Source organism: Hesperophylax consimilis, chromosome 18, assembly GCF_061612785.1.
Source record: "Hesperophylax consimilis isolate HC1 chromosome 18, BYU_Hcon_1.0, whole genome shotgun sequence".
Lineage (NCBI taxonomy): Eukaryota > Metazoa > Arthropoda > Insecta > Trichoptera > Limnephilidae > Hesperophylax > Hesperophylax consimilis.
This window is the reverse complement of record NC_142853.1, coordinates 24,652,659-24,677,131: the sequence shown is the minus strand read 5'-3', so window position 1 is coordinate 24,677,131 and position 24,473 is coordinate 24,652,659. Positions and strand designations below refer to the sequence as shown.

Sequence of the window (24,473 nt, the reverse complement as noted above, 5' to 3'; positions counted from 1 at the left end):
ACTATAATAATAATAATATAATAATTATTTTTATAGCGCCGCTTTTGCGAGTTATCACCTCAGGGGCGCTTCAATAAATTAACATATTTTAAGATGATAAAGAAAACGATCAATTTATAAAATCAAATGTGTTTATTTTGTTTTATGAAAACTAACTTAAATACAATAAAAGTCTTTAAAATGAAATAACGTCATCAAGTTACAGATGCAACGAAATTATAACAAAAATATTCTACTAATTATTACTTAAATTTATCAAACTAAAAATATACACAGCTTTAAACATACGGTACTTTAATTCAATAACATCTTTACGTACTCTTTAAACAAAACACAATAAATAATATTTTTTTATACAATATCCTCCTCATCCGAAATCAAAGGTAGATCTTTATTTGTAACTAAATCCCACACCGGGAACATCGACAAGAGAACCAGAAAAATAACGACAGATACACTGTGCAAGAAGATCTATTTTTTTTTAAATGTAGGCACTGATTTTTAGACGATACACAAATGCATGGTCAATAGTCATTTAAATCTTTTCTTTTTACAATAATTGTTATGAAGGTAAATCTCGTATTTGTTGTTAAATTTCAGCCGGCATCGCTTGCACCTAAATATAATGTAGGGAGTTTTGTTTCTCAGCTTTTTGAGCAACAACTTTGCAATAATGTCACGATTGCGAGAATTCCGCTTCTTGCGCAAATTTATTTTTCTGCATTTTAGATCCGCAACAATTCTGGGCAGATCGTACAAGTCAGCATTCGAGGAGCATTGAGATGAGGAGTCGCAAATTTCGATCTTTTCCGAGCTATCTGGTCTTATCTTAGAAATAATTGTATCCATTTGCTTGACGGGATTCTCAGTTGTGCTGTGGCTTTCATGTTTGATTTGAACAGATCGGCATTCCACGCTCGCGTTTTCTTGATTGGATTCATCCGGTGTCATCAAGCTGAGATCCTCTTCTCCGTCTACCAGGATTACTCTCTTTGGTTGGCTCTGTTTCCTAGATCTTCTGTTGAGATGCCTCTCCTCGTCACTCTCCCAAGTTTGCGAAGAAGACAGGGAAGACTCCAGCGCAGGACTGGGGGTGTTATCGAACTGGAACTGCGGGGATGCTCCGTTGGCTGCGATCAAGGGAGATCTCAGCGTACCGCTTGTGATGTGTCGCTTTTGATGCGTCGTCAGCAACCCGGCAGTTTTGAACGAAAGTGAACAAACGTTGCACACGAACCCCGACTTTTTGTTTTCTTTGTTGTGTGACTTTTTAGTTTTAGGAAGTTTCTTCTTCCTTCCGGTCGAATGTTTAGGGATTTCAGCGGGAGATGTGACTGTCGCTCCGTGAGCCGCGGTAGAGTCGCGCTCGCCAGCATCTTCAGCCGAGTTGCCGACATCCCCCGCTTTAGGAAAATCCTGGACGTTCCTCTCGTGCGCGTGCGGGTAGCCCGGGTGGCCGCGGCCGGCCGAGAAGTCATCCTGGTCTGAGCCGTCCGATGCCTCCATGTAGTTGAAGAGGCGCGCGGCTCCCTGTTGGCGGGGCTGCCTCCAGGGGGCCCTCACAGGTTCCAGGGAGCTTCCATCACTCGAGGGGCTGACAACGGAAAAGAACTTTATCAGAAAATTAATATCACCCTACCTCTGGCGAGGAGTGAGTCATATATGGTCCCTGGCTAAATTTATCGTGCTGGGTTATTGTTTTAGTATTGTTTAGATTAGTTCCCTGATCTCATAGAAATTGCATAAACTCAGTAATAAATAATTAGTAAAGCTTAAACTAAGGAAAGGTTGGAAATGATGAGGATGATGTGTTAAAATGTTAAAAGAAGATGAGATGAAATGAACAGAAGATGACACCAACACCGAGGAATTCCCTTGCTAAGCGTAGCATGCTTCTTTGAAATGGTGGTGTCTATTACCCAAAGGCCGGCATCACGGGTGTCACGGGGGCCCCGCTGTAGCCTGCTCGTACCATTGTGTTCGGGACTTTAATGCTGCGATTCTCTACGTGACTGAAATAAAATACAATAATATTAGCTTTGTTAACTACTTTATGCTATATAACTTGTATTATTGTTAAATAAATTGGACTCACTGCTGTTCCTGCATATGCAGAGCAAGCTGGGCTTGATCTTCTGCCAAGAAAGAGCATTTTCCGCATGCTTTCTTATTGTGTACTTTAGAGACGTGGGTGGAAAGCCTTTCTGAGCGTGCGGCCTTGTAATCACAGAGGGCGCACACAAAGGGTTTCAGATGGGTGTTGAGATGCCGTTTCAGACACCAATTGTCCACTCCGGACCAGGGGCAGTAGCAACAGGAGTATCTCTTATCTCCTTTCTTCTTACTTCCTGCGTGTTTAGTACTTCCATCGTGCTCTGCCTTCACCTGGTGCTGCATGTTATGTTCAGTTTTGACGTGTTGGACTCTCGGCACGTACGATTGCTCTCCCTGATTCTGTTGTTGTTGCGGAGCCATTTCGGTGTTCACTTTAGGATAATATTGACCGGGAGATGTTTTCGGAATTTGTCTTCTTATTCTATTTAAATCATATGGATGATCACGATGCATTCTTAAAAAGTGTTTTTTGACATGGTCGGCACGGTTAAATTGTTTCTGACATACGTAACATTCAAAGGGCTTTTCGTCTCTATGGATGTTTTCGTGTCTGGTGAAGAGGTCACGGCGGTCTGTAGCGTAAGGGCACGCTGGGCAGCCGTACCTCTTGGCGGCTCCCGGCACGGCAGGGGGGCCTGGAGTTCCTGCCGGAGGGGAGCCCGAGGGGGCGCGACCCACAGCGGCGGGGGCTGGTGGCGGAGACATACTGTCTACTTTCACTTTCAATCTCTGGAGGTATTTGGTAACTTCATCGAGCACGGGGTTGTTCTTGACTAGAGTATCAGTTCCCCGGTCGTCTGGCATGTTGTGTTCGCGCACCAGATGGAGACGGACGCATCTCGCCCATGCGCTGCCGTAGGCGCACTGCGGGCATTGGAACACGCGAGCGTTGGAATGAGTTCCCAGCCAGTGCTCCGCTATCCTCGACAGGAAGCCGACGCATTCGCAGTCGACGCACTTGAAGAGTTTCTGCGCGGGGTTGTAGCTGGCGATGCGCGAGGCAGTCCACTGCAGAGCCTCGTCGCTGGGGGTCCACTTATCTTCAGCGGCGGGGTTGGTCTTTGGTTGAAAATTGGCATGCAGAATGCCAGGTGGAGGGAAGCCGTTCTGCATCAGGGCTGCCAGGCCGAAAGCGGTGATGTGATCTTCGGGCTTTAGCATGGAGCCCTCCTCGTGGTCTACCCTGTCAGGGAAGTCCAGCGCTCCCTCTTCTCCGTATAGCTTTTTGGTGATCTCCTTGAACATGTCCTCGCAGTCCAGGGCCAGGGGCCCAGGCATGGCTACTTCCATGTCAGCTGAGCTCGTCCGCCATGCTCCTGCACTGGAATTTAAAAAAATAATTAGTCAAAGAGCCAATGAAGGTCAAAAGATATAATTAGTACAATTTTTTGCGATGCATGAAATGAGGAGTAGCAAACAATGCATTAAAATAATAATTAATAAATTCTATGACAGTTTAGAAAAAAACTATCATCATTCACCTTTGGAACATTAAATACTCCGCATTCATGTGTCTCACTTTTTAACCATGGATAAATGAATGTTACAATTTGCGGATTAAGACGGTCAATGTACACAGTATCCAGGGCGGCAATTGCGTACGGTTTGGTGTAGGTACAACTCTCATCCCGGGTGGGCGGCCCCCTCCCCGCCCGTATTGATCCCCCGCCCTCCCCGCCCGCCCCCTCCCGCCGCCCATCCGCCCCGCCCGACGCGCCGGACAATCTTTGTTCCGGTTTTTGATTCACGACGTTATTTAGATATTTTGGCTCGATTACGTGCGATGGTCCAAGAAGCAATATAAATATTTTGTACCGGCATAATCAACAGAAATATTCAGAGTAGAACCTGGGTTAATTTTTCTCACAGACTCAATTGAAAGTCGACAATACTGATAGGCATGCATCAAGGAATGTGTGGAAGGGTAAAGCAGGAACGACGCGCGGAACTCCATAGATGTGTGGACATATGACCGAAATACAAATGAGGAGATCAGAAAGTAGTGCAAGGAAAGCGAAAATGAAGAAGATTGGGGAAGAGGCCTGAATGAGTGTCAGGGGAACAGATTTGACGTGGAATTAGAAAAAATAAAAATGCATACATCATAATTCTAAATATCACCATTTTAAAATGACAGGGAAACCGAATTTCAATAAAAAAATTAATGAATATTGTTACACAAACATGAATGTGAGGACCGCATAAGAATCCCAACCGTTCGGAGCCAGTTATCTTGGTAGCCTCCTTATTGTACCTTTAATGTCTGCTCAGAAGATTCTCATTTCTGAGCACAAACTGCCTCCTGTTTTATATTATGTTTTAGTTTTAATAATCTTGTTTTGTCCTGTCCTGCCGTTATTGTTATTCTAAGTTTTGTCATCACTTTGTATAAACAGTATATTTAGTGTTATAATATTAGCTCTGTATTGGGTAAGGCACACTGTAAGAATAATTTTAAGAGCATGACCACTAATACTGAATTACCGTTTTTAAGTTTGTTGTAGTTAAGCGCACTTGAAGTGAAATGACACTAAACTGCGACATATAAATGCCATGTTATTATTATTATTGGGAGGCTGAAGTTAGCAGTAAGGTGAAGGAGATGAGGAACGAAAGGACGGGAAGTACCTTGCCATTCAGACGTGGTCACTACAAACGGCTAAAGTTATTTCGAGCAACGTTTCGGCTGTGAATTGTTGTCTTTCACCAGGGCAATAGGTACCCAATGGAAGTATCGACCACTTGAAGAAATAGTGAAATAACACAAATTAATCAATAAAATTTACTTGCGCACGCCTGGATTTGAATTGAGCCAGCGACCTTCGGATTCATAGCCAAGGTTCGTAACCATCCATGGTTCGTTCGTCATGGTAGATAATATTATAAATAGGTGTTATAATCAAAAATCACCTAGTATTTAGTGAATGTATCGAACAACCTTCGATGGTCTTTTTCGCAAGTTAATAAATAATTCGTGAAGAGTAAAGCGACCCTTCAAGTTCCAATCTTCCAAACAACCCGGAGTAAATGTGTGAGAGGGAAAAACCGCAAAAACAGTAAACAGGAAGGGTCAATGATATCGTTTCATTTGATTAGGTAGTTTGCCAGTAAGGGCTAAAGCGTATAATAAGTACCAACGCGTTTCATTTCGTGAACATTAAACGAATAATTTAAAAAACCGTGAGAAATAAAATTGAAAACTTATTGCGCATATTATCACACGAAGAAAACTTACTGATAAAAAATATTGCTAATTTATTATAAATCTGGTAAAATTATTCATATTCCTGTTTAAAACGGGACTGCAGGACTTTAACGAATGAATTGACAGATTTGGTAACAAACTACCAGTAAAACACGAATGTGTTATGAAGATAACTGAACACGTGTCCATAAAAATTATAATTTTGTCGCATTTCGTCATTATATTTATGAGGAGCTGCATGAACACGTGTTCTGGTATATTATGAATGGACTTTATTAGGAAATGTGTTGTTTTCACGTTTTTAAAAAGGATTTAAAAAAATCAGCCAATCCATACTCATTTTTCTCCGTGCCAATTACGGAATAAGGTCACAATATTTTTTTAAATAAACCGTTTTTTTAAATTGAATAATAATAATGTAATTAATGTTTAATTACCATCATCCAAATTCAGCTATAGAACGAATAAATTTACTCAGAAATTTAGGAGGCAAAAAGTATAGTCAAAATAACTTCTTTGAAACATAATCAGGTAGAAATGCTAAAAACTTTTTTCCATAGGAAAGCTCATAGCTCAGAAATGCACAAAATAATTTACAAGGCAGATAGAAACATTACACCTTTAAATTTATACGACGAGAATGCCAACATTTTTATAAATCCCAACCAGGAATTATTAGATTCTTGGTCAAATAATATTATTCACGGAAAACATTTCAATTATCATTTAAATTTTCGTCAAACAAATAGTTGAGTATTGGAGAGTTGAGCGCAAAAATAGAAGGATTTATGCTTGCCATTCAGGATAGATTCATTAATACTAAAAATTATAGGAAGCATATAATCAAAAATACAAATCGAATTGATGATTTATGTAGAAAATGTTAGGCTTTTCCGGAAACTATAGAACATAATATTATATCGGGATGTTCTGTATTAGCACCGTGAGAGTATACATTTGGGCACAATCAAGTTTTAAAAATAATTCACCAAAGTTTGGTAATTAAACATAACTTGATTGACTGGCGTAATATAATACCATGTTTAGAATACGAACCAAATTCATTTTTAGAAAACGAATTTTATAAAATATATTATGATAAAACTATACTAACAGACCGAACGATTATAATAGACCCGATATAGTTTTACATGACAAAATTAAAAAAAAAAACTTTTATCAGTGATGTCGCTATTCCAAATTCCTGTAATATTAAAAAATAAGAAAATACACAGATTTAGGAAATGAGATAAAAAGAATTTGGCATTCTAAGACTATAAAAATATTACCATTAGTTATTTCGGTTACTGGCATTATACCTAGCTCACTCATTAAAAATTTAGGCGTATTAGATCTATCAAAAAATTTATATATAAAAATGCAAAAAACAGTCATTTTAAACACATGTGGGATTACGAAAGATTTTTTAAATATTTATATTGAGGGATCAGTAGGATTATAGGCCCTGTTAGAAGTTCTACCGTGCCGAACCCTCTGATATGAAAATATCTGGAGTCGGTTAATTATTTTCCCATTTGATCTCTGGTGAGTTGACGTGTTGTTCTTGTATTTATTTTGCTTATAATGTGGATTGACTAGATGATCATTTGGGGAAAAGTGTGTGGAAGGGTTTAGTTTTTCCTGTGGGGAAGATTTAACCCGGACATTAATTCGGAAAATAAAAACAATATATAAAAAATATAAACATTAAAATGGCATTGATACTTCCGCTATTATGTAGGTTGAATTGTGCGAAACCCCCTGAAAATTTTTCTATGCTTAAATAAGGTAATAGCTAAATTATCGTTGAACGTACAATTATTATTCAAGTCAATAATAATCGACTAATTATTACCCTACCCGTTAGAAATACTTTAATAATTATACTATTTTTTTTAATTCAGGCGATGTCAAAAATATCCGAAAAAGTCATATGCACAGACAGTAAAAGCAACACACAAAACTCAAAGTTTAACTTTTCGCCCGTTCGTAGTTTCAACACTTTGTTTGGGATGTTTACATTATGCAATATCAATGTTATGTTACTAGTGTAAATGAGTAAATTATTTTAAGTGAGACCTTTAGATTCGAAACTTTGAAACCCTTGACTCTGTGCAAAAACGGGCGGTCCGTTTGATAGATTCCCCAATCTTAACAAACGGACTGCAATCTTTAGAGCACAGGCGTCAGGTAGGTATGCTGTCCTTGTTCTATCGGTATTACAATGGAAGATGCTCTGAGGAACTAGCGTCATTGATCCCTTCGGCACCGGTGCGTAGTCGGGATACACGCCAAACGCGCGCCCAACATTTGTACACGGTTGACATTTGTCACATGAGAACGGGTCGCTTCTACGATTCGTTCTTAAGTTCAACAGCTCGGCTGTGGAACGAACTGCCGGCCTCTGTGTTTCCTCCCTCCTATAACATGGGACTCTTCAAGACCCATGTTCACTCCTTCCTCTCCACAAAAAGACCCTCCACACAGCATCCCCAAAGATGACATAGGCCCTGAGGGAAATTATTTTCTTCAGGGCCTCCCGTGTGGAGTTAATATAAAAAAAATTCAAATTCTCGTTCTTAGTTTCAACACTTTGTTGGGACGTTTAAATTATGAAACATCAATGTTATGTTACTAATGTAAATGAGTAGATTAATTTCGTAGTTTCAACACTTTGTTGGGCTGTTTACATCATGAAACAACATTGTTGTGTTACTAATGTAAATGAGTAGGTTATTTTAAATAAGACATTATGAAACAACAATGTTATGGTACTAATGTAAATGAGTAGGTTATTTTAAGTAAGATTTTATATTCAAATTCACTAGGGGTTAAATATGATTATATTGCGATGCCTAATATATTCGATTTTAGCAATTCATATACCAAGCCTAAAGACAATAATGAGGTTATTTTGTAATTTGTTATAAAATCGTGTATTATTTTCCATAAAACACACAAAAAACCTGGACTTATCGAGAAGTTATTTTTTATTGTTTTTTTTTTTCGTTTTTATGGTTACCTCGACCCACAATCACGTGCACACCCCACCAACACTACCGCGCCCAGGTCTGTCTGTACATGTGTGAGTAGTGTGTACCCCACACAGATGTAGTATTATTGTGATCACCTCATCGCCCCTTTCCGGTCCCCCCGCCGTACCCCATTGCGCCACCCCTTACCCTACACGGCCCCCACAGTACTCGCCCAAGGCACCCCCGGATGAACGAAAAGGGGTCGCCGGCACGCAATACGCGTGCATTCCTCAAGTATTTAAGATAAAACTATTCTGGGTAAAATTCAGAGTTGAATGTATGAACAAAAAAATAAATTTTATTCGTACTGGAATCTATTTTTATTTCATCTACAATGTCCTAGCATATCTTGCCTAACCTCTATCAACACAGGATAATAAATAAGTCGAACAGAAGATAGAAAGTTAAATCAAATGTGTGAAATGTACGGTTTGATTAATTCAAAGGTTCCTGCCTATCTGTTTGACAGACTTCAGTGGTCCCGTGACTTTCATACTTACAGTACACGCCAAAGAGACCATTTACTTGTTCTACCCAGACATAGAACTGCTGTATTTGAGGGTAGTTACAGCTATTACTCATCAAAACTTTGGAATGAAATTGAAATACCAGTGTCTATTTGAATACTGACGTCGTTGCAGTGATGTTGCAGTGCTTCAAGAAGCTCGATACGGTTGCCAATTGCACAGGCAGCAGCACAACAATACGATTGATAGAATTTTATTTATAAATGCCTAATGAAATTGATACTTTACCTAATTGTGTTGGTGATTTTGTGATAATGTTTTTAATTAATGACTACTTTTATTATAGGTACCTATGTATATCATGTGGTGCTAAACCAACATTTTAAGTTGTGCATGACGTTGCTCTGGAATTCTAGAAGAATCAAGGCCGACTGGAGTATCTGCCTAGTACCGCCCAGCCTGGGCGCTCGACCGCCAAAAATATGAAGTCAGTGCTGTCGCTAAGTAAACTTCACTGTTTGAAATAGTCTAAGTCATTCTGTTTATTTAGTAATTGCTCGATGGCACTGGCTTGATCATGTGACACTTCAAAATCCGTCGCGTGCCAAGGCCTGTAATCGGCCTTTTTAATATTGCACTAGAGTCTCAACTGCTTCCAACTGTCTGGAGAGAGTGAGACTATGGCATCCCCAATCGGGTTATGTTGTGAAGCCGAAGGTAGTTGGGCGAGTAAGGAGACAGGGAAGAGGAAGGTGGGGAATCACCTGGCACGGCCAAGCCGTTTCAAGCAACGTTTCAATTCTGAATGATGGTCTTACACCGGTGGTATACTGAGAATATTCCACTGTACATTATTATCTGAATTCTGGACAAGAGTCCAACTGCTCCAGACCAGGGCGGAGGCAATGGGATTATGGCATCTCCAATAGGGTTATATTGTAAGCCTGAAGGAGTGGAGAGAAGAAAGCGATAATAGGAAATTGAAATTACCACATATATTTTATTGAATTTTATTTGATTTTACGTCCAGCTGGGCTTTGATTACAATTTACTAACTTATGTGTATCTGAGAAATTATGTACTTTCATAAAACCGGTGCTTACAACTAATGAACTAGCCGAAGTCCCGGCGTTTCCCGGGCTTTACACAGGGTTTATCGAAATTTATTTTAAATTGTAGACGACGGTGAACTTCCCCTTGTTTTGTAGGTGAAGTGTGACAAATTTCGTCAGTCTCAACATAATGAAGGCCTTGAGAATAATAAAATCTAACAACAGGACTATTTACTAACAAGTGCGCAAGTAAATTTTATTTGTTGAAATTGTTTTATTTCACAATTTTTTCAATTAAAATAATATACACGTTCCGGGGTGGAAAATACTCCCAGTATCTGCCTGTTGAAGACTACCATTCAGAATTGAAATGTCGTTTTAAATGGCTTTATCCGTGTTTGGTGAGCAGATCTGAATAGCCAGGTACTCTCCCACTTTCCTCTGCCCCGTCTCCTTTCCCTCCCCACTACCTTCAGCCTAACAACATACCCCAATTGGGAATGCCCTCACTGGCTCCAAACGGTTAGGAGCAGTTGGAACTTTAATGGAATCTTAAATTTAAAAAATGAATAATTAATGCATTACAGTGGTTATCATAGCTCGGAATGAAGTGCTTAAGTACGGGGTGTTTCACAAAATTTGATCAATTCATCAAATTTACAAATTTTGTGAAGATTCTATTCAAGTTCTGTAATTATTTCAGTTTTGAGAAACAACAGGCCAATAATGATATAATAACAAAACTTGAATAAAACCCTCACAGAACTTGAAAATATATTGTGAAATTTGATGAAATGTGAATGTTACTGGGTAAAATGTACTTTTAAAATTATTTATTATAAATTTTTTCTAGTGGTTATTTTCAATGGAAGCTTGAGAGTAATAAAATAATACAAATGTTATCCTTGAAATTAACGAATGCCTTTATGTTTAGTTCAAACGTGTTATTGTTTCATCTGCCTGCCGTGGCGGTGACGCTCGGCAATAGTGAGTGTAAAAACAGCCCCACAGGTGCTACCGCTACCCTCTACCCCTATTGGGGTAATGGGGTGGCGTGCAGAGTGCAGGGGGGAGGGACTATGGGCGCAGGGGTTAGCCTTGGGGGAAGATATCGCCAGAGAATAAAAACAGGGGGGAAGCAAGCGAGCCCGTCTTACTGTCTTCGGCCAACGACTTAATTTGATGGGATGCATTGGCGAAACAAAATATACCGACTAACTAATTATTACCTACTGGTTGTGAAAATGGTGCTAATTAAAAATGGGAATGAAATAGGCACCTACCCTATTCTACAAGTATTATTAGGTAGATTTTAAAAGATATTGTTGAGAAATCTAGAAAATGCATTAATTATTTTTATTATAATACATGATATTATTACTAAAATTTTATTAATCCCAAAAAAGGTATGTATGAGAGTGTGGATGAATGTGAATGATGCAAGAAGTGTGTCAAGACAGAGTTTTGTAGCCGGCCTTCCCCTCTGTCTACCCCTTGGCTGTAAAAAAATGCCAGGAGAACAGTCCCAAAGCAAGATTTGAAGTATTTCTAAATTTACAGTCAACTCTTGGGGGGTAAAACTTAACATGCAGACGCATCCACCCACACCACGTGCTATCTCACACACACTCACACGTGCGAAATGTGTATAATGTGTATCCACCCGACACACACAAACACATCTGCTTATGAGACTTTCCTATCCAAATCCAACCAATCTTAAAAGAAAACAATGGACGACTGTTTTTGGTTTGCCTAGCCCCATTTTGTGGAATATCATCACCTCCAGGACGGATTACAAAGCTAGAATTTAACTTACAACTACAAATTACAAATTATCGAAAAAAGCAAACACTTTGTGGCTTGACTTTATACAAATGATTTTTTTTAAACCACTTTAATGAGATATAGGTCGACCGGTGTCGGTTGCACTCAACCGTCTTCAGGACAAAGGAAATATAATCTCAGTTTTTCATTTACAATATATTACAAAGTTCAAAGTCCCTTAAAAGCTTCGATTAAATGAGGCTCACGAATCAATAGAAAATGACACATTTACAGACCGTGGAACAAAAACTGTTCAATTGTTTGTAAAGAATTTAAGTGAACCACCTTCACCCGTATGGGGATAAAAATCTTCACAAATTTTCTTAATTGTACGCTCATAGCAATATTTATTACAAAATGTTACATTAATTTTTTTCTGTGAATAATACACCAGCCTCCCAACTGCTACCAATCGTCTGAAGCCAGTGAGACTATGGCACCCCCAATTGTGTATCATTTTGATTTTAAATGCTGATAAATAGAAGTTGTGAAGTGTAAAGCAACAAAATAGCAAAGATAATAAATTACAACATATTAATTTTCCATATTTCTCCTTTGGGTCATGGTCATGCACCGGTACAACTAATTATTATTATTTTTTTTTTTTTATATTTACTCCACACAGGAGGCCCTGAAGAAAATAATTTCCCTCAGGGCCTATGTCATCTTTGGGGATGCTGTGTGGAGGGTGTATGTCACCTATAATAAATATCAACTCTATTTTTACCACTAATCTATATATACGTAAAAGAATAAGTACTAATAAGTACCTACCTAGAAATGCCTAGGATTCCTTTGTGTTATTTTATTTTATACGCTTTTCAAATGTCATTGATGTGTTGTCTTGGTTACACATTAAACAGCATTATTGTTTTCTCGCTAGTGGCTGACATTTGAGTGATCGAAATATTTAATTTGTTTCATAAAAAGATCGACAAATAAACATTAAATGTCGTTTCACTGTATTTCAGAGCAACACATTGTTTAATTTGTCTTCTATATATTAATAAAAAATGTAAATGTTCGTTTGTTAAAAATCTTAAATCTCCGAAAGGTCGATTGCTTTGAAATTTCGACAAAACGTTGAATTCGAATGCGCGTGTGTTTTTATATACCTATATTTATTTATTGGACAATTTGTATAGCGCCTCTTTTGTGAAATATCACCTCAGGAGCGCTTTACAGCTGATGCAGGTATTACAAAAAATATAAATATTACAAAAATAAAGTGAAGTTAAGTTAAGTAAAATGAAGTATAGGAACAGGTGACACGAAGATAGAAGATAGAGACTCTGCAGCAAGAATCCTATAGATGTCATATATGGCAGGTAAAAACATGCCTTAAAAAAAAAAACAGCGCCATCTGTTGGACGTAAAAGCAACACGCGATATTGTTTCTCTATCTGGACAAATTACTAAGCCACTGCAACGCGTGCCGGGGAAGAGCTAGTCTTCTAATAAGTTTAATATCGTACAATAATAGTAAAGGAAGATAAAATATTGACTGTATAACATCAGAAAATGTGCAGCGTCTGTAATATGGTATCCTCTGCGTGCTTTTATTTCTTCTCCAAGTTTAGAGTAGTAGAGTTAAGTCTCCGAACAACGCCGGGTACACTCATAGTACATATACACATTGATTTATTTATTCATTTATTTAACGCCCAGAGGGCTTTTACATGTAGGTGGTACAATTTTAATGACAGTTTTGAAACATGAGAAAGAAATATTAAAAATAACAAGAACATAAATTAAAAAATACAGCGATTTGTCTGGCTTACAAAAATATACCTTCCATTTAGGAATAGTGTTGAAATAAGTCTTTTACGTAATCCACAAAATTTGCAAAGTTAATAAAATATATCGACATCACCTAGGTATTGGTTACCCATAGTGTGAAACCGTTGTATTGGGGAATTCGCAATGTAATTGCGCTTATGTGTGTTGAATTGGAATAGTGTATTTTGTCATGTTGTTATTATTGTAGGTATTCGTAAGTTAGATATAGTCTAGAACAGCGCCCTTGGTGGGGCCTGGGTTGCACTTCCTCATCTCTGCATCCCTACACATCATCTAACCCGATAATGGACACTTTAACGCTGTCCGAAACGTTGGCTAAATAAGGAAGAACATCAAAACGGCATAATAACCGAAAATAATCGTTTTATTTTAATCATTCATTTGGTGGTGGTCCGTGGGCTGTGGGTAGTAACTAGGTAGGCAGGGGGCGTGGGTGTATTAGTGTGTGTATTGTTTCTACCTGGTGCTCCCACGCACACCATCACTACTGCTCCCTACGTCCCTGTCCCTACAAAACTTCTACCATCCGCCTTGCACCTTTACAATCCACTCGGCTACCTGCGGTGGGGGGAGGCCCGCACTCGGGCAGGTGGATCGCGATATATTATAAGGTGATGGGTAGGTACCTACTTCGAGTGTGGGTATCTACTTACCTACTTTCAGGTGACGTGGGGTTCTAATTTTTAAATAAGGCGCGAAATTCAAATCATCTGACGGAAACATTCTATTGTTTAGCTCAATCAACACCTTACAAGTTGATATGTTCTAAAATAATATCAATCTTATTGTGGATCGCGCTTTATACTACGGAGATAGGTAGGAACTGAGTAGCTACTGTCAAGTGACGTGGGGTTCAAATTTGAAAATAAGATGCAAAATTCAAATCACATGACGGAAACATTCCATAGTTTAGCTCAATCAACCAATGTACTGAAAAAAAATAACATCAATCTTTTTGTGGATCGCGCTGTAACGATATTATGTTGATCAGTAGGTACTGCGTGCATAGGTGCCTACGACGTGGGTTTCTAATTTAAAATAAGACGCGAAATTCAAATCACCCGATATTCTATTGTTTAGCACAATCCTAACAACACCTTACCATTTAAAATGTTCTATTATAATATAAGTCTTATTGTGGATCGCAGTGCAGTATGTAATGGAGATGGGTTGGGTAGGTACTGAACAGGTGCCTACTTACCTACTTATGTGGGGTTCTAATTTTTAAATTATTCGGCGCGAAATTCGTATCACGTGACGGAAACATTCTATATTATATTATGTAGCTCAATTCTGACAATAATTAACGATAGGTAGGTACCTATCTACTTGACCTATTTTAATATATAAGATTTTCTAAAAACTAAGTACCCTTCTTATTAGATCTTGAACAACAATAATATGTGCTTGTGTATTCCGATCAGTAGCAAGACATACAAAATGAAATACATAGTTTATAATATAATATTAGATACAAGGTATTACTTTTCTGTTATTACACATACCAGTTTTACTATCATGTTTCGATGTTATTTGAAATACCGTATAATTTATTTTAACAACAAAAAGGTAAGACACTGAGAGAAATTACCTACAAATATGAATATTTTTTCTTATTGGATTGTACGTTGAGTAAATTTAATGAAAATAGTTTCGTTGACTTATAATATGTCTTAGAAAAATTCATGCACATTTCAAGACGCCAGAACTCACCGCTATGGTGTTTTTTCTGCTTATAAAAATAACCTGGCATAATCATATGACTCATAGGAATATGAATCATAGGACTCGTTCTTTACGTTTCGGTTCTACTTAAAATGAAGGACATTTTTGTTTACTAGTGCGATATCCGATCTACTTATCCGACTTTTTCGATAACTGCGATTCCAGTTCTTTCGGATGACAGCGAAAAAGTCGTTAATTTTAAGGCTAAGGACAATTCCTTATCATTCAAGAGACCCGGAAAATGGCCCCTCAGGTAGGTAGGTTACATGCCTACTAGAAAAAAAGAATCGCAGAATGATTTGTTTTATTGAAAATATATATATTATTAGTTCCTATGGCAACTGATGTAGTTCAAATTAATCGACCCAGAACTGACGAATGCAAACGTGGCAACAAATTTATGCTTTGACGATAAGCATGTTATTATGTAATAATAATAATAATAATTGGATGACTTGTATAGCGCCGTTTTTGTGCAAAATCACCTCAAGGGCGCTGTATCGATACATAAATAATGAACGTGTTGCTGATAATCTAGGTACTTAAACAAATAATTATAATTGAAAATAAAACAAAAGAAAACTGCTCTTAACTACTAATACTAATTTCGGTTGTAGGTGCGTGAAATGTGAATAATTCCTGCGTGAAATTATCACGTTCAATGAACTGAAATTTGCTTTTAATTTTAAAAATGCATCTGCGATGGAACAGATAAGCAATAAAGTAGGTTCCTACCTTTAATATAATATTTATAAAATGTATATTTTTCAAAATCTAAATTATAAATTCACGATTAATACGCAAAAGAATGTAAATAGCACCTGGTTTCAACTTAATTACTACAAAAGACAACTATTTATGTAGCGGGAGATGGTAAAAGATGCATTAAAGTTCCATTTTTTTCAATCTAAAAGTGTAAGGTTATGAAATAGGTACCCATAAATTATTAAAATAACCCAAACTAACAACCTAAAACCCTATTTTGTGAATGTTACCAAATCTAGAACTGAATAACGTTTTTTCAATTTTACTGACGGAAAAATTCTTATCGTCTTTAAGGCGAAGCTTAGTGCTAAATCACTATTTTGATTCTTTATAACGAATTGGTGTAAATTATGAATACCAAAAAATATGCTTGAGATAAATTGAAGGTTTTCCTATCGTTTCGCTTGAGTAGAATACAAATAGCAAAATAAATTACTCAATAAAAAATATAAATGTAAACTATAAAAAATATTTTTTTTTCAATAGAAATTTATAAGGCGTAAAGGAAACAACTTTTTAAAAATACAATATTATAGCTAAGATTATCTGTTACAGTATCACTTGATTAAATTTTTTGCTTTCTTATAAAATTATTTACAAAATAAATAAATACCAGTTTTGTGCTTGAAATCGAACGTTTCTAGACTCCGTTTGTCAAGCGATTTTAATGCCTATTACCTACAATATAAGGTATACCAAGAATATACACATTTTTGGCTTGTAGCTTCCTCATTATTTTTTGATGGGCAATAATCCCAAGAGAAATATTGCATATATCATCAGCTTTACAAATCCCACAACAAAATAAATATAATTTATAAAAACTAACCTTTGTGAATTTTCGGTATGCATAAATTTCATTGTTTGACAGTAGGAACATTAAAATGTGACGGGATTTTGACAGTTGACCACAACACACGCACTTGGCACAGTCACAAAACATAAATTCATTCCTCACATAATATTACATTTTGGTTTGCATATGAATTTTAAATACGTTCCGAGACACTTCATGCATGAATGACATTCTAGCTGTGTGTAAAACGATAAAGAGCGGTTGTAGGAATGGAGAAGAAACAAAACACAAACTATAAAAACAAAATATCGCTCGTGGTTTCGCGCCGGGAGACTTGTCTGAATTATCTGCGTTCGAATTTTTAAATTCTCGGGTAAACACCCACTGCAGTTCGAATTGACTGCGTCACAACACAACTAGGGAGGGATATCTATGCATTATCTTCGACATTTAAATATATACATAAATATTATAATTGAAATAAAATTATGAATTACGTATTGAAAATAGATTATCATGTATGGATATTAAAGGGATTGTGTCTTTTTTTTAAATTGAAGTAATACATACGTATAGGTATCGCAACCAGAGTTGACCCGAACAAGGTACTCGATGCATTGCTGGTATACAGCATGCTTCAAACACGTTATTCGACAGCATAAAAGAAAATTGCATTGAAGTTGAAAAAAGGGTATTTTTTAAATTTATTGAATGTTATATTTTTGGGCGTGTTATGATTTGTTGTCCCTTGTAAACAAGTTAAAATGCTGTTTCTCGGTGACGCTTCGCAAGGACATCACTATCGGAAGTGAATATATAATATGCCCCAATACACACAATCCAAAGTTTAGGTTGTTTGGATCAACTCTAATTGCGCGACCTATAGTTTGTGTGTGACATTTTCCATGAAATAAAATAATTTTGTAACTGACTTAGTAACGAGTACTTAGTAAGAGGATAGACAGCCATTCAACTCTGTTTGGGTACACACACGTTACTGCGTTCGTATTTATACAATAATCTGAGATGACCGAAGAATTCGATTCACTAGATCTTTCCACGTCTTCCTCAAACATTCCCGACAGTATTTATTTTTATAAAACCATTACGTAATTTATTGCCAAGTTGATGAATATGAACATGAGCGAAACCGGTAGACGATTAATACCTCAATTAATTGGTGGCTTTACATAAGGTGTTATGTATTGTACCTACTAAAAAATGAAAATAAACAAGTAAAAATGTTTTAAGCTAAATCAAATTACATTTTTACCGATTAATTAGAAAACTTGAAAAAACAAAAGAATAACGAAATATTCTAAATTAACGAGCCTTAGGACGGGTTGTTTCGGAGAATTTGAACAATTCATCAAATTTCAACGTTCATTTCCGGGTTCTGTGAAAGTCCTATTCAAGTTATGTTATTATATCATTATAGGCTAGTTGCTTGACAAAACTGAAATTAAAACAGAACTTGAAAAAATCTTTCACAGAACTGGAAAATGAACGTTGAAATTTGATGAATTGTTCAAATTCTCCGAAACAACCCGTCCTTAATGTTGTGTCAGACGTCGGATGAGTTTGACATATTGTTATTCTTGTCGAAAAATCATTTTAATATCAATTTATTATGAATTTTCATTGAATCTATGAATAATTCATGAAAAAGTGCTGAAAACTATTAATCATAAATAATACCGATTAATGAAACGGTAAAGCGGATATCGGTAATGTATTGCAATCCCTAGTAAATCGTCACAAACAACGGGACCGAGTCCCATACGCCCGTCCCTCTTTGTAACGGGAAGGGGGGGGTTCTTGTTTTGAATTCAAATCCTTCCTTCAAGGGACGGTGAGCGGAATACTCGCACAAAACGCGGCAAACCCAACAAAATGACGACACTAAGTCAATAAAAACAAATATATATTTCGAATCGATGAAAATGATGAGCACTTTTTGATGAAGTGTCAGTTTTACTAAACGCAGTTCTGATTGTTTCGCAGACACAGTGGTGTACGCCGTACAGTGCGGGCGGAAAACGAGGATCGTCCTTTGTTTCGTCATTGCTGTAATGTTCTAAAAGATGGGAGGCGGCGGGTGACTCATAAAAACGCCAATAAAATCATCCTTAAAAACGTTAATTTCTGCAATTTTAGTTAGGTTAGTTTGTTTTTTTTTCTTACCGTGAGATGTCAGCGTGTTGTTCGGATATCGTCGTGGCAGAGTAGAAGTAGATTTCGGGCGGTTGTTCGGTGTATGCGGGCGGGGGTCGGTGGGGGCGGTCGGGTGCTATGGCGGCTGGTAGGTCGGTAGGTTGGCTGGTTCAGGTCGCGGAGAGACGTGCCACCCACTCGGCGGGCCGGGCTGCACTAGCCGCGCTCCCACCCCCGGCGGGCAGCGCTCCCGACCAGCCGCCCGCCCCCCACCCCCCAGCCCATCGGCGAGGGGCGCGGGGCGGGCGAAACGCGCCGGTGCAACATAACACGCGCGTATCACCGAGTGTTACTCGCCATATTAATATCGTTAACTCCTTGTAATTCAAGTGCACAAGAGGCCACATACTGCGAACACCTATAATCTGCCATGTTTTCAGATGTTACGTTGTGTAAGAGATATTATTATGAGTACGAGAATCATAAGATTAACGTTAACTTGCTAACTAGGATAAGAGTGGATCTCATATTTCAATATTATCTAGAAACAAATTTTTCCCATATTTTTGGCACCTATCTTTTTGAATGATTACAAAGTTCTAAAGAATTTGTTTATGACCTAGAAAGCGTCTCGAATAAATATATCCGATTTTTATTTGTATGGGATACATATTAACGTATCTTTATATTTTCTGTGTCTTGTTCTGTTTCATGTTTCGTTTCGATTTATTAGTGTTATATTCTTTTTCCGTGATACATATAACATTGATGGGTATAACCTTAATATATTTTTTGTATATACTTCTTGAGTACTCATCTGCTATATTAGTCCCAGAGAGAGGAAGTATGTAGGTACTAAGTCTGAAGAAAATAATAAGGACCCCAATAATAAACGTATTTTAAATTTTACACAACTGATAAAAAAAACCTATTAATGTAAATGGTTGTTTATCAGCTGTGTAAAATTTAAAACAAGTTTATTAGTAAGGGAGGACATGTTTATTATATTCACAGTCCGACCGAAGCACATCATCAAACATACAAATTACGGTGTGTATGTGCGTGGTCATTTGTTCCTGTGAAATCTGATTCAAATAACTCAAACAAAACTTGAATAATTGTATGACAAATAATTCAGGCAAGCGATAAAATATTTATCTACATGTTATAACACGATATTTTAAAACAAAATTATTTTAATTGTATTTTTCGAAATTGAAATCATAATTTCTCGTGATTTTTCACGGGTCTGCTGTGGTATTAATAATAATATATATTTCTTATTCAGTGCTAAATGCAAGGGTTTTGCGTGTAAAGTAATTCATAATGGCATCACTTACAATAAAATATTATTATTTTGTTATAATAATTAATTACATTAAAAAACTAAATTATGATAAACTAATTAAGATACATCTATATATAGCCGATGTATGTACAAGAACATCAACGTCATCAAAATACATAAAAAATAAACCACAAAAACATAAAAAAAGATTATATATAACAGGCTGAATTTTCCTATATTAAGATTTTTTTCGTCAAGAGATTGATTGATTTTATGTTTTCAAGGTACAGTTGAAAATGTCTCGTAGGGTAATGAATATTTTACAGCTACGTACCAAAATGAATTTAATAATAATTTTCCATAATTCTAAAAAGATAAAGCTCTCAGCGACGTAATAAAAATAACATGGGAAACTTTATTATATATCACTTTATTGTACATTCAAAATAACGCACCAGCAATGTAATACCTGACGGCCGGCATACGGCCATCTCTCGGTCGGGTGTTTCCGTCTCCTTCCGCCACCCCTCTTTCCACCCGACCACCCCTTCCGCCCGCCGCCCTCCGCCCCCCGCCCCGCCCGCGCTGGGGGGAAGGTACCTTCACCCAGCGAGAAGGGTACCTACCTACCGCAGCCAGCAGCTACCCTGGTACCCCGCGAGGGGCGGTCGGGCAATCGATCCGCACAATGGCTTCCTGGCGTCTTGCTTTTGCGTTATAACTTCTGCCTTCTGACTTCCTGTGCCGCGAGTTGCATTCCTCAAAGATAATTACAATAAGTAACTTGACTGAATATTCATATAGATCAACAAACGCTGATTCTAAATATACAACTTTTATTACATGCGTAAAATTAATAAATCGACATTCATAAACGATTTTTTTTAGCTCCGCACAATAATTTACCTCGGGGCCTATGTCATCTTTGGAGATGCCGTGTAAAAGGTTATTTTAGTGAGAATCTGGGAAGGAAAAAGGTATGGGGGGTAGGTAGGAATTTGGGGGTCAGTGTGTCCAGGAGTGAAGAATTCATCCCTCCCACTGCGGTGAAAGGCGATGGGTCGAGAGAGTCCCGCTGAAGAGGTATCTCTCCCAACCAGTGTCTCTAGGTGGGCAAACGGATTCGCGCTCAAGACCTAGACAATTCTCACACAATCAACTGGGCATCTCTGCTAAGTCACCAAACGTAGCGAACCAATTGAGTGACCTGTGGCAGAGGTGTTGGTTATCCAATGAATGGTTTCCGGGCGACGGTACCCATACCCGTACCCCTAAATTGTAAAATCGTATGAACTTAAAACATAAACGCCCTGTGATTAGCGGGTTCTGACAGATCTTATACCGCTACCTCACGGGTTGGTCAGCCCGTGCATAATGCGGACAATTTTGTGCAGAGTTGCGCTGCATAGACTCGCACATGGGTTACCATTACTGTATACAAATTGTTTCAAAAGAATTTATTTTTTGGAAATCCATACAGGTTGTCTGGGGGTAAAGTGCACTAACTTCGTTAGGTGATTATACATGATGGTAGATTTAAAGAAAATTAACAACTTTTTTATAAACTTTTTTTTCCTATACAAAAATGATTTTCCGTTGAAGAATATTTATTTTCCAACACAAACAATTCAACTTTTTTACCCAAAATCTACCTAACTTTGGAATTTCGAAAAATTTTCATGTAGAATCACCCCCGAAGTTAGTGCACTTTACCACCGAACACCCTGTATTTGGATGTACTGGGATTTATAGATTTCTTACAGACCCGAGTGGGATTGATTGACCTTACTGTTGACCGACAAAACCGAGGTACTTATGACGTCATACGTACCCCGTCCGATTTCGGTTGTTTTGGCGGGATTTGAAAAATGCAAAATTTTCCAAAAAAACTGGTATTTAAGTTGGTAATATTAGAATGTTCTTATTATAAACTTTTCCGTCAACATACGAATGGTGTCATAGTTTATTCAAAGCATTGTCGAACCCTTCTGGAGCCAAAAATATGTTCACGTGGTTTGCCTCCAGCTGGTCGCAATGACAACCAGATTTCAAGTTAGGACAAATCTATCAACCTGGATGTCTATGATGTACATCTATTAACGTGTATCAGATTCAATTGTCTGCCATTCCGCATTCCGCAATCTATTAATCCTAGCTCCCGGTTATGCATAATCCGTAATATTATTACGGTGGCTTGACTTAACACAGAGACAAGCGCCCAGCCTTGAGGCATCTTCTGGCCTGTTGCTGCATATTCATGAGATTTATTTCTTTAAATATGCAGATTAGAAGTACTGGGTGATTTCACATCAATTACATCACAAGCCAAATTGTCCAAAATATCTGTCCGGAGATATGCAGAGAGTGCGTGGGTGAGTCATATTGACAAGAGCCTAAACTCTCTGCGCTGAAATATGATTTTGGTTTGCTCCATAGACATATGAATATTAGTAGACCTGCCCTAAGTGATTAAAAGCGTATTATCCCCACTCCCCATACCGGTTCCATTGGAGCCGGCTGGGCTCGCGTATGGCCTCAAGTGAAATTTGAAAACGTGACGTCATCATTCTTGTGCGAACTATGGTCGAGGCATCATCGGTTCATTTTACGAAATAACACGGCAAAATGTTGACTTGTGATATGAAAACTTGTAAAAATAGATGTGAAAAAGAGAATAAACCCAATTGTCGTATTACATTCCATAAGTAAGCATTATTTTACTTTATTTTAAGCTTATTCACACCGTATTATATGGATCAGTTTTAGAAACATATACTATCACATCACAATGTAGCGATTCTCAAGTGTGCTCATCGTTGTTTACTGGGGTAAGTAAATTATGAAACATTTGTAAAAGTGTCTCAACTAAATACCTACTCTGAAACTAACTACGACTCTGCAAGCAGAAGAAATTTATTATTATTTTTCGGAATAACTTATTGAGTAAAACCTCAAATTATAATATTTAAATACTGAAGACAATATTAGTGATTTTTTCAAACGAAAATCTGAAACAGAAAAATCAGATCTCCGTTTCCTTTTCTGATTTTTCTGTTTCAGATTTTCGTTTGAAAAAATCACTAATATTGTCTTCAGTATTTAAAGAAGAAATTTACTTTGCCGAATTTGGACTTCGCAAATTAGTTCATAACGTGGCGAGTAATTTGCGCTCCCATGTAAAAATGTCTATTCATTCAAAAGCAGATTTTACTTTTAAGAACTAAATGGTGATATTATAATGCGAGATGCCTATTTACTGTCAGATTGATTTATTGACGAATCACAGTCAGCTTAACCCCCTTCGTTCTTCAACAGTTGATTTTACCCCTCGCCATTATCTTCTCGTCTATTAATTCCTATGTCTCTATTGCTCCATATTCTAAACTACTTTTTGCGTTCACTTTCGACAGACTTTTCAGTCTGCCACCCATTTAATATGACCTGCCTGACGAAAGAACGGTGGGAGATTGTAGTAAGGATCACAGACAGTCAACGACCAAAGATGTTCCTCGAAAATAGTCCTGCAGCCCTAACGGTTTTCACGTTAAACACGCGAATCTAGCGGTCGCGGTCTCAAATCCTGCCGTGCGCAAATATTTATTTTTAATGTGATTAATTTTTTTTTTCTTCATATTTATTTAATAAACCACGTTATGGAGTGGTAGATACTCCCAGGGTCAATTGTTTCACAGAACTTGAACAATTCATCAAATTTCAAAGATAATTTTCAAGTTCTGTGTTCTAAGTAATATTAATAACTGGCCCTTAGTATCGCTTTAGCCGTGTTTGGTAACCAGATCTTAATAGCGTGGTACTTTCCAACCTTCCTCTTCATCTTCTTCATCACCTTACCTTACCCAATCCCTTCAGCCTCACAAAGTACCCCAATTATGGGTGCCCTAGTTTCACTGGCTACGGAGAGTTGTATGCAGTTGGAATTCTTGTGCGATAAAATAGGATCAAAGATAACCAAAAAAAATTCTTAAAAAAATCATGCAGATCGAAGGATTAGAAAGTCAATTTATTGTTACATGCAAATGACACCAGAGGAGAAAAATAGTAATTTTCTACAGACCTCTAAGTACTTCATAGAACTTAAACAGTTCAGAAAATTCCAAAGTTAACAGTCAAGCTCAGTTATTATTCCATTACTAGTGGACCCCGAAATGATTCGCTATTGCTAATACCTTTCTTTAGCGCCTCCTACTTTTTTCACCATTCACTGCTGTATACCACAATGTTAC

The 24,473-nt window shown here is 37.5% G+C and overlaps 1 protein-coding gene across 2 annotated transcripts; it reads right to left on the bottom strand.

The window, feature by feature from the left end:
* Window positions 1–199: 199 nt before the first annotated feature.
* On the bottom strand, window positions 200–19,141 carry chn (zinc finger transcriptional factor charlatan). Of its 2 annotated transcripts, none has more exons than XM_089642452.1 (4): window positions 18,972–19,141; window positions 2,096–3,436; window positions 1,920–2,012; window positions 200–1,594 (listed from the first exon to the last, which is right to left on the bottom strand). In XM_089642452.1, the coding sequence occupies exons 2-4, from the start codon at window positions 3,403–3,405 to the stop codon at window positions 532–534; spliced, it is 2,466 nt and encodes an 821-aa protein (XP_089498578.1). In that variant the 5' UTR covers window positions 3,406–3,436; window positions 18,972–19,141; the 3' UTR covers window positions 200–531. The 2 variants fall into 2 exon arrangements, with proteins under 2 accessions (XP_089498578.1, XP_089498577.1); XM_089642451.1 differs by lacking the exon at window positions 18,972–19,141 and adding an exon at window positions 16,821–16,942.
* Between the last annotated feature and the right edge of the window lie 5,332 nt (window positions 19,142–24,473).